The following is a 12135-nucleotide window of genomic DNA, read 5'->3' on the forward strand; positions in this document are numbered from 1 at the left end:
AGACAAGGGACTTTCATTTTCTCAAGTGATAGAAACATTAGTTTTACTAATCTTCAGAAAGAGCCTACCTTCTCATCTCTGATAGTTATCTGGGTTTAAATTACATTAGGACTTGATGAAGACCCTGTGAAAATGAGTGTGTGTGTGTGTGTGTGTGTGTGTGAATTATGTATAAGAACCCAAACGACTGTTGTTTATACATGCTTAATTAGAATCCTTTCTGTGGTCCTAAAATGAAATATTTTGTTGGAATAAGACTTTAGGACTACATGGTAACTACACTCACATGAAAATATTTTCATGAAGATTAGCGTGCCTAATCTGCTGCTTTAAAAAGCTAACACACTGAGTCCATAAGACTGTTCTATACGTCAGTGTCTCTTTTGCTGGCAGAACTAATACAATTATGTAAAGTTTGAGAATAGAATAAAATTAATTAAAAAAAAAAAAAAAGCTAACATACTACCCACAAATGAGAAATTTAAGCTTGTTACATTTTACCGATGAGCAGAAATGACTAAACAAGGAGACTTTAGATCACATAAACACAATTATAGCTGTCAATTGTGATGAAAGTACAGGCCAAATTAGAAGATTCTAATTAATGAATTTGCTTAGGTTCTGTATATGGAACTAAATTCAAATTTAGAAATATTTAAATGACATATTTAACCTGTAACTTGAAATACAACTACACCTGAGTGAAAAAACAAAAGACATCCTATGTGCAAAAGCTGTTATGAACGTGTGTATAGCTAAACCTAGGCATATGTATCCTTGTTTAAATATGTATGTGACATGTCATGGGAAAGTGTACTCTTTCTTTTCAGGTTTGAACACACAAGCATTATTGTATTTTAATCCCTTTTGCTACTTTTAGCAAACAAGAGCCTGGTATGCCTGCCATGTCTATTATAAGGTTATCACTTCCCTTTAATGATCCCAGTAAGTGAAAATATGAATACTGAACATAAAGCTGAGAAAGAGAACAATAGAATAAAAAAACTTATAACTCTCAGAGATGACAGCAAGATCCTCTTCAAATGATGATAAAACAGTAACAACCTGACGGACAACTTAGAAAAGAAGTGAGGTAACCCTCTACACGCAGTAAAATGGGGGTGACTCTCTAATAGGCAGTAACAGCTGAGAGGCTGTAATGGAATTTGGTTGCAATGGCAGGTAAAATGAACCTGGTACTTTTGGACATTCCTTGGCACTAACAAGGACACAAGTTCACAAGTGCAACTGTGAAGTTACTGGAACATAAGGACTATACTTGAAAGGTTTTGGGTATTTACAGCATACACATTGGAAGAAAGGACTCTATCACCCAGTATACCCCAGCCTGAATTACATCTACTTTTTAAAAATTAGCTGAAATCTGAAATGAAATGTAATATTACTCTTATCTGTCAATTAGTAATTACCTTGGCAAATTAAGATTCTACTATTAAACCTAGTGACTAAATACTCCAACTTATTCAGGTATATTGTGTATACTTATGCTATTAATGGAATAACAGTTATCCACTGTGGAAAAACTGTTATTCCATTAATAGTTTAATTCTATACATTAAATGTAGTACTGTACTTGATCATGCTGATTTTTCTCCCTATAGGAGACAAAAACTGTGCAAATGCAGAGTTTTTTTTCTGACTACTGGAATTTAGTTATTTTAATGATCCATCACGACCAGAGACACTTGGCAACGATGGGGTCAATGAATTAAATAAAATGGTACAGACTGAATGACTGAACTGCTCCAATGCCTACAGGTAAATATCTATGAGAATTTGCCTCAAATTTAGCAAGACATTTCTTTAATAGTCTCCTGATAATCACTAAGAACACAAAATAAGATTCTTATTTGAAAAGCAAGAAGAAATTTTCATTAAGTTTTAAATTTGAATTATGTTTCTATTCACTAATCTTGCTTGGTTATCAAGAAAACATGTCTCTTTTGAACTTAAAGCATATTTTCACAGAAGTAAGAAAACAAAAGATCTATTTTGTTCACTCTGGCTGCCAAAAACTAAAGATTGTGGCTATTTTATTTCTGATAAAGCAGTTTAAATTTCATTAATCTTTTAAGACTTATTTTTCAATATATATAGTGTAGCAAATACAAAGTAACCCACTTTTCAGAAGAAAGCTTGATGAAATGAGCAGAATGTTTGAGGTGATGAGACAAAAAACAATGCTACATTTACTGAGTGTTTAGGAGAAGATCCTGGCATGGCCAATCAAGCAGACTAGTTCTGCAGAGAAGTCCTCAAAGACAGTGGCCACCATATCCTTTTACTAATTTTTCAAAAATGACTAGTACACAGATGTCATACCACAAAACAAAACCATGCTTCAGCTACTTTCCTCAAGCATTACAAAACTAATTTCCTATCTTCAACATTGTAAAAATAGACTTGTCTTCTCCAAAGGATCTTGCTGTCGACACTGATGGATCTGTGTTGTTCCCACTTAATATTGTCCCTAAAGGCATAAATCATCTTTATCATTCCTTAAATCCAATCTTACATAAAGTTGCATAATGCATGGAGTAAAAGAGGAATGAAGACAAAGCATGGAACCCTGTATAAATGTGATGACCCAAAAGCAATCACACCAACAGCCAGAGGAAGTGGAAACTGTGAAGTAGTCTTCAATAATTTACTGTAAAGAGACAGAAATATACATTATAATGTTAACTTACTCAGTGAACAAAAACTGAATATGTCAGTCTTTTACACAGTTTTGTAAAGTATTCTATGTGATTTTAGATAAAGTAATTTTTCACATAAAGAATTTAACAGTCCATATTTAAAAAAAAATATCAGTACGAATACATTTTGGCTGGAAAAGAAACATATTCTATTAAGTAAATAACAAGTTTTGCTTATTCTTTTCAATTTTAAGCACAAAAAAATACTAGTTGGACTTATATTTAGCAATTTGACTTTACTTAAGAGATTTATTTTAATAAGAAAAAATCAATAATGTTTACTAAGATATAGCTACAGAAATATTTATTTTCAACCTATTTAATATCAGCAAAAAGCTTCAACAACAACAACAGAAAATCCTTAATTCCTAACAGGAGCATATAAAACAAGACACTAACTATTTAAAAATACTATCAAGAAAGACTGTCACCTTTTTACTCTGAAAACAGATAAACTGAGGGATTAAGAAATTTACTGAAGGACACAAAGCCTTAGATTTAAATCCTAGATCTGCCTGATTTTAGAATATCTGCAACTATCTGCCAGAATCAACTGAAAACACTCTCAGAGCAAATAAGCAGTCAATGAAAGGTAAAATTTTATTACTGAAAATCTTAAACATATATATAAGTAGATTAACAGTACAATGAACCTCATGGATCCACCCTCATCTATTATATTTCTACCTACTTTCAACTCCTGTATTTTGTTGGAAGCAAACTTAAATATCAAATATTTTAAGCATTAACTTTTTAAAGAAAAAAATTATTATATACTAACAAATAAAACCCATAATTAAGAAAACAATACATTTGCACATAAGCTATAATATTTACATATAAACCTAATTACTATTAAGGTATCACCTTTAGTATTGTCCAAGAAATTAGGAACAAAAGGTATGTTCCAGACATAAAAGAATACCAGGAATAGATGAGAGAAAAAGAAAGATTAAAAGACTATACCTTGACTTTATTGAAGTAGTGTAAGTATTTCCAAGAATTGCCATAGTTGGAATAAGGATAAATGCCAAAGGTTTACATGGATCAGGATTAAGTTTAAAGTAATACCTAGATCAGAAAGGAAAAAAGAAAAACATAAATCAACGAAGCATAGCCCATCATTTTAAATTATCAGAATCAATAAATAAATTTCAAAACCTTACAATTACAATGTGGATATAAGAAAGCTCTAAAGTGTTCACGAAATCATTAATAAATAAATTTTGCTCTACATCATCTTTATACTCAAGGTTTTAGATGGAGAATTATGTTCAGAAGCTACTAAAGGAAATGAAAATATCCAATATGGAAGCACTTCCTTTCTGTAAGTATATGCCTGAAATGCCATATACAGATAATATTTCATAAAACAAATTATTTAAAACATATTTAAATTGTTTTATTTAAATAAGATAAAAAAAATAAAAGTTTACCCAAAGTAACTGTCCCTTATTTTTTCTTTAAATTTATTGTCCCTTATTTTTTAAAATCCAAATTCTCATCTCTTGCATTGAGTAAGATACCTACACCTTTCAGAATCATAAATTTGTGCTCCTGAAGTGGTTTTCTCCCCAAATCTGTGACCAAAAATCTGGACCTTGATTAAAGTTACGGACTTACTAAGTCACTTCAGTCGTGTCTGACTCTTTGCATCCCTATGGACCATAACTTGCCAGGCTCTTCTGTCCAAGGGATTTTGTAGGCAAGAATACTGGATTGGGTTGCCATACCCTCTTCCAGGGGATCTTCCCAACCCAGGGATCGAACCCGCATCTTTTAAGTCTCCTGCATTAGCAGACAAGTATTTTACTAACACTACCTGGGAAGCCCAAAATAAGGGACAGAGGAAGGATATTAACATCTGGTAACCAATGATTTAACTTATTGAACTTGTTTTGATTCATCTGACTTTTCAAAAAAACCCACCTCCAATATGAAGATAATCTGAAAATTTTACATCATTTATAAAATCTATATTAATCAGGAGTTCACTATTAACTGAATAAGGGAGCTTTTTAAAAAATGACAATTTACTAAAAACTAAATATTCTAGAAATAACCTTAGAGGGCATTTTTAGGCTTCATTTGACCTAGCACACAAATGACAGTTTTCAGTAGTAAATACCGGATCACTTACTCTGTTCAATGTGTAGGACACATCAGAAAAGTACACACTTCCTTCATTATTTCTATTATTTTAAATGTAGCATTTATCTTCCCCTCAATTTAATATAAAATTGATCATAAGTTGAAAAATTAAAGCACTAACATTATGAATACCTCAAGTCAGCAAAATAAAGCACATTTTCACGTATTTCTAGACTCAAAAAAGGTGAAAGGAAAAGTAAATAGAATAGAATTCCCCCCTATTGGGCAGATTTTAGGGAAGTTTATATTCTCATGGAAAAAGAGAAAATGTGAATATGCTAAAAATAAATTTCAGGTGAAAGCTTCTTGTTCTTGTGCAAGTTTTATGAATCATTAGTAATCTTGCAAGTCTCTACTTACAGATATTTATCATTTAAACCACATAAATTATAACCATATAAATAAAACTTACCTAAGATTCTTCAGCCAATAAATTAAAGATGGCATGCTGAGTAATACAATCCATGTTAATAAGTTAATCAAAGTACTGTGCATGCGAAGACTATCTTCAGCGTCACTGGAAGATAAGCGGAGATGGTGTACTGCAGAGTCTTTATGGTGATTGGATTTTTTTTCACTTCTTCTAGAGTGTTTGGGATTCTATAAAGCAATAAAGCAAAAATATTGAGATATCAAGTAAAATTATGTATTAATTTACTTAGAATCATACTCAATTATGATTATCGAACAGCTGAATACAGTTTTTCATTACCAAACTGATATAAAATACTGAAATTATCTTATTTGAAAGTATTTTAAAGCAGTTGTCAGTTATAAAACTTATTCCATTGACTTGTTATTTCCACTGCTAAGAATATATCCTCTAAGTAATTACTTGAAATAAAATTTAAGAGATAATTGTAATAACAAAAGCAACTTAAGCACTAACATCAAACTAAATGACAATCTCTAAGTCTCATTTTAATATTTATTACGTTCAATTTTCTTAAAGCTATTTAAATTCAAATATTGTAAACTTCTAAATATTGTAAATTTCTTTTTTTTTAAATAAACTTTTATGTTTTTCCATGTTCTACAGAGTTATGAAAATAAAACTTACCACAGTCTGACTGTTTTTAAACATTGTTAGGCTGGCTTGCAGATGAACAATCTATGAAAAAGAAAAGACATTAATTTTACTTTTATTTTGAAACAAAAAACAACCATTTTTATTGAAATTGAGAAGCATTATAATTTGAAGTTTTAAAAATCTAAATAAATAAAAATCCATTTCAACATTTAAAAACATTCTTTTAGAAAAGATAAATAATAGCTACATGTGCTTGCTATGATGGATTAAAAATCAGAAACAAATAAAACATCACAGAGTATGTTGGGGTTAGGATATAATGTTAGTCTTTACACTGTGTGACCATATGCTTGAATAGTGCCTTGCTAATGCAACTTAGAATGTCATGTAAGTCAAAAATTTGATTATATTCAGCACAGTATAAACATCTCAACAAGTGATATATAATCTAAATCTTTGAAAATCAAAACGCAATTATATAGGATGGTAAAATGTTTACAAGAGCCTGGGAAAGTCTACAAATTTATTAGCTGTGCTTAAGTATTTGAGAAAGTTTTTCTTACTGAGTCAGTTGTTTGTAATATTCACCTAAAAAACTAAAAATATTGTATTTATAAATCAAATTAATTTATATTTATAAATAAAAACAATTCTGAATAGTTTTTTCTGATGGTCATACTTTTCCTTTGAAAACTGAAAGTAATCTATAATGGCATGTATTTAGTGATAAAGTGTTAGTCGCTCAGTTGTGTCTGTGTCTTTGTGACCCCTCGGACTGCGGCCCATCAGGCTCCTCTGTCCGTGGGATCTTCCTGACCCAGGGATGGAACCTGGGTCACCTGCATTGCGGGCAAATTCTTTATAGTCTGAGCCACCAGGGAAGCTCATTTGTATTAAATGCAGAGGCAAATAAGTCTTTGCTAGAAAAAAAAAAGGAAAAAAATTATTATCCTTTCTGATATCAACTAACTCTATATAAGGTTAATGTGGAGCTCATGCAGTTATATAAACCTGAATTTTCCTGTAAAACTGACAATCTTTTTAGAAGCGTTTTTCATTTCCTCAGTAAAATTACCAACTTAATTATTTTTATCATTGTCATACGATTCTTCAGGAACATCTTTAACATTTTACATGTTTCAGCATGACCAACAACTTGATCCCATTGACATAACCATTTATTTTGTCTATTATCCATGTTCAAAGAAAAGTTATGAACAAACTGCTCTAGGAGAATGTTTTTCAAAAAGTTAACATTATTTGCTAAATCATCAAGTAATGTGAAACAGGTTATATCTCCTCCTTTGTTTTTTAACACAGAAACTCAATTCAGATTAGTTAACTTCAGTTCTACAGTTAACTTCACATATCTGAAATAGTTAAGATGTTAAAAAAAAAAAAAAACTTTAACCATAAGCCTGGTATATAACAGAATATTACTGCAGCAGTGATTGAAAAAAAATTTTTAACAACTATGGGTAATTCTATGCCTGCCTGATACACAACTCAGGCCTTCTCGCTTTATTGATTTGACATACCTTAAACACATAGTAAAGATAAGTAAGAAGTATGGCAAAGGCTCCACAAGTTGTCCAGCTAATGAGGATAAAAATAATTGTCAAAATGGGCAAGTCTGGTGATATTATCTTGATATCTTTAGGAAGTTCAGAGGGCCTGGAATAACAAGAATAAGGATTTTAAAAGCATATTAACAGTTATTTAAACAGTCACAATTAAGGAGAAAACAGTATAGTGCTCTGTCAGCTTCTCCTTATTAATCTGGTAAATTAAGGTAAATAGTAAAGCTTTTTAAAATAAAGATGATGGTGTCACATATTTTAAAATTCTGTTATATACTGTGATAGTTTCTCTTGCATTTAGATATACTACGGATAGTATCAGTACTAAAAGAGAAAAAATATTGTTAAAGATAATTATTACTTATAGGCTCTGTACCATACAATTCTGATCTTGACATGAAAAGAAATCATTTTCTGTTTTTAAAGTCTCAAGGTCACTCAGACATCTCATGATGTTAATGTCAGAAGCATTTTAGAAGAAGTGGAGGAAGAAGTATCATGGGGAGAGTTAATTAACAGAAACTACATCACTGGTTTACCTGAAAAACCTACCAGCAACTTCAAACCATGTCTTTGGATCATAATAAAACTCTAGGTAATGCTTTTGGAACTCTTACACATTTCATCTAATCTGATCCTACATATCAAGATTGGAGTCTCTTGCTCTCAGGCTTGACTAAAAACCACCACGTAAAATCATTGCCAGAAAACAAACACTTTCCCCTTGAAAAGATTTAAACAGTGAAATTTAAAAACACTTGTGCACTCTGTTAAACTTTTTTGACTTTTTGACCATCTTAAACACTATGGTCAAAATCAAATGTAGCATTTAACTTGAAATAAATCATTATCTATGACAGAAACGTAAGTTTGAACACTAACCCGATCTTTTGCTACTTACACATTTTTCCTTAGACATTATATTTTAGTGAAAGCAAAGTAATCTTAAGGTTCTCTATCAGAATACGATTTTTTTCTTACGTTAAGAGCAATAAGAAAGATTTTAGTCACTCATTCTTTACCTTTTCAAAGCTAGCCACAATGAAGAAAGAAGTTTCACAGATGTAGAAGAGAGTAGGCCACCCCAGTAGGCAGTACATGTTCCAAACAGAAAAAGAATCAAAGATACAAGGGGGAAACACATACTCTGACTAGTTAAAATGATGGCATCTAATTCTGGTAACAGTAACATATCCCATAATTCTTTAAACCATTTATATCTGTGGATAAAAGAAAACAAAACAAAACAAAAAGCAAATGATACAATAAAAGCAAAAAAATCAACAACTCTCATTCAAGGATTTAACATTTGAAGCATTCGACCATTCACTAAAGTCCCCAAAGTTCCATGGTATTTAATTTGTAATTATCCTGAAAAAACTAACTTCAGTTCCTTGTAAGGAACTAGTGAGTCTACTGATCTTCAAAGATCTGAGTCTTAAGTCTCAAAGCAGTTTAACTGTTCTCTAGTAATCCTTGTATTGAGTCATAAATGCTTTTTTTTTAAGTTATAAAGACAATAGCTAGTTATAACAACAGAAGAAAAGACATCTAAGTAATGCTTCTTAATCCCCTCCCCCAAAAAATCAGAATAAATTAAGAATGCAATGTTAAGTAGGGTAAAGACATCTAAAATATACTTTGTATGGGAAGTAATAAAAATAGTGTTCTGAGGCACTGTTTCATCAGTATCTTACAGCACTGTGTGCTCATAAATCTGGGATCCCCCAACAGCATGGACTGTATACATTCTTTTGGAAATGTTAAAGTCCTGGTATATTTATGGGTTTATACTGTAATAATTACTTTTCAATAAATACTTTTGAAATAGTTAAACTACTGAAGTAAACGTTGATATGCTTACTAGGCCTTTGCCTAAGAGAAAAATTCCATTTAATAAAACAAGTCAATTGTCTCATCTGTATGAAAATTTATGCTTCGTATTTGAGCCAAGCATAATATTGTATACATAAAATTAAAAATCATTATCACAGATAATAAAACTTACCCCAACAGAAACTTAACCATAATTACAAAAGGATCAACTTTGTATGGTTTGGCTTCTTTATCCAACATAGTAGCATATTCTAAGCAATGACCTAGTGATTAAAAATATATATATGTAGTAGAGAATTCACAGTAATTAAATATGAGACATATTACATCCTGCATTGTTTACAAGAATACCATATTACATGTGAGAAAGCAAAAGTCTTTATTATTCTAATTTGAAATGCAATCAAAACTACAATGAAGTACCACCGCATTCTGGTCAAAATGGCAATCACTAAAAACTCCACAAATAATAATTGTTAGAGAGGATGAAATGGAGAAGGAAATAGCAACCCACTCCCAGATCCCTGGCTGGGAAATCCCATGGGCAGAGGAGCCCTGCAGGCTACAGTCTACGGAGTCACAAAAAGAGTTGGACATGACTGAAGGAACTTGCACTTTAGAGAGGCTGTGGAGAAAACAATGTACCTTCTACACTGTCGGTGGAAATGGAAGCTGGTGCAACCACTAGGGGAAACAGTATGAGGTTCTTTAAAAACTAAAAACAGAACTACTCTCTGATCCAGAATCATATGTAGAATGTACGCAGGTCAAGAAGCAACAGTTCTAACAGGACATGGAACAACAGACTGGTTCCAAATTGGGAAAGGAGTACATCAAGGCTGTACATTGTCAGCTTGCTTACTTAACTTCTATGCAGAGTACATCATGCGAAATGCTGGGTTGGATGAAGCACAAGCTGGAATCAAGACTGCTGGGAGAAATATCAATCACCTCAGATATGCAGATGACACCACCCTTATGGCAGAAAGCGAAGAAGAACTAAAGAGCCTCTTGATGAAAGTGAAAGAGGAGAGTGAAAAAGCTGGCTTAAAATTTAACATTCAAAAAATGAAGATCATGGCATCTGGTCCCATCACTTCATGGCAAATAGATGGGAAACAATGGAAACAGTGACACACTTTATTTTCTTGGGCTCCAAAATCACTTCAGGTGGTGACTGTAGCCGTGAAATTAAAAGATGCTTGCTCCCTGGAAGAAAAGCTATGACCAACCTAGACAGCATATTAAAAAGCAGAGATATTATTTTGCCGACAAAGGTCTGTCTAATTGAAGCTATGGTTTTTCTAGTTGTCATACAGATGTGAGAGCTGGACCATAAAGAAAGCTGAGCACTGAAGAATTGATGTTTTTGAACTGTGGTGTTGGAGAAGACTCTTGAGAGTCTCTTGGACAGTAAGGAGATCAAACAAGTCAATTCTAAAGGAAATCAGTCCTGAACATTCACTGCAAGGACTGCTGTTGAAGCTGAAGCTCCAATACTCTTGGCACCTGATGCAAAGAACTGACTCACTGGAAAAGACCCTGATGCTGGGAAAGACTGAAAGTGGGAGGAGAAGGGGATGACAGAGGATGAGATGGTTAGATGGCATCATTGCCTCAATGGACATGAGTTTGAGCAAGCTCCGGGAGTTGGTGATGGCTAGAGAAGACTGGTGTGCTGCAGTCCATGTCATCACAAAGAGTCAGACATGACTGAGCAACTGAATTGACGATCCAAAAATCCTACTCCTGGGTATATAGCTAGACAAAACTCTAATTCAAAAAGTTACATGCAATCCTATGTTCATCACTATTCACAACAGCCAAGACATAGAAATAACCTAAATGTCCGTTGACAGATGAATAAAGATGTGGTACATATATACAATGGAATATTACTCAGCCATAAAAAAGAATAAAAATGCCACTTGCAGCAACATGGATGCAGCTAGAGATTACCATACTAAGTGAAGTAAGACAGAAAAAGAAAAACAAATACCACATGATAGCACTTATTTGTGGAACCTAAAATATGACACAACTGAACCTATCTACGGAAGAGACTCATGGACACAGAGAACAGACTTGTGGTTGCCAAGGAGGAAGGGGCTGGGCTAAGGATGGAGTGGGAGTCTGGGGTTAGCAGATGTAAATTTTTATATATAGAATGGATAAACGACAAGGTCCTATTGTATAGCAGAGAGAACTATATTCAATATCCTAAACAAAATGGAAAAGAATATAAAAAACAATGTATATATGTATAATAACTGAATTACTTTGCTGTATAGCAGAAATTAGCATATTATAAATCAACTATACTTCAATTAAAAAATTAAAAAACATAAATATACCATACAAATATTAATTTAGTGGTTCTCAGACAAGAGTACATATTCAATCATCATTTGTGAAACAAATTCAGGAAGCTGACGCTATGGTTTCATCATGCGTATTTTTATAAAGCCCCACAGGTGAGCTGTTTTTTAAGAACAATTTTACTGAGATATAATTCTCCCAACTCAAAATTAACCCATTTGAAATATATATAATTCAGTGGTTTTTAGTACATTCAAAGACTGTGCATTCACCACTCCGGTCAGTCTTAAAACATTTTCATTTCTCCCAAAGAAACAGTTCCCCTTAACTGTAACCTCCAATGAGTCACCATTTCTAGGCAACCACTAACCTACTTTCTATCTCTAAAGACTAGCTTACTCTGAGGATGTCATAAAAACGGAATCATACATTATGTGGTCATTTGTGACTGGCTCCTTCAACTTAGCGTATTTCCAAGATCCATCAATGTTGTAGCAAA

At 32.5% G+C, this 12135-nt stretch overlaps 1 protein-coding gene across 1 annotated transcript in view; it reads right to left on the reverse strand.

The window, feature by feature from the left end:
- Nucleotides 1-2532: 2532 nt before the first annotated feature.
- Nucleotides 2533-12135, reverse strand: part of PGAP1 (post-GPI attachment to proteins inositol deacylase 1) — a 73436-nt gene continuing 63833 nt past the window's right edge. Inside the window, exons 21-27 of the mRNA NM_001205550.1 lie at nucleotides 9490-9580; nucleotides 8504-8701; nucleotides 7440-7575; nucleotides 5932-5982; nucleotides 5284-5471; nucleotides 3687-3791; nucleotides 2533-2671 (exon numbers count right to left, since the gene is read on the reverse strand). Of these exons, the coding sequence (NP_001192479.1) occupies nucleotides 2533-2671; nucleotides 3687-3791; nucleotides 5284-5471; nucleotides 5932-5982; nucleotides 7440-7575; nucleotides 8504-8701; nucleotides 9490-9580 (908 nt within the window). The remainder of the gene's footprint in view (nucleotides 2672-3686; nucleotides 3792-5283; nucleotides 5472-5931; nucleotides 5983-7439; nucleotides 7576-8503; nucleotides 8702-9489; nucleotides 9581-12135) is intronic.

The sequence above is a fragment of the Bos taurus genome, chromosome 2, assembly GCF_002263795.3.
Source record: "Bos taurus isolate L1 Dominette 01449 registration number 42190680 breed Hereford chromosome 2, ARS-UCD2.0, whole genome shotgun sequence".
NCBI classification, from domain to species: domain Eukaryota; kingdom Metazoa; phylum Chordata; class Mammalia; order Artiodactyla; family Bovidae; genus Bos; species Bos taurus.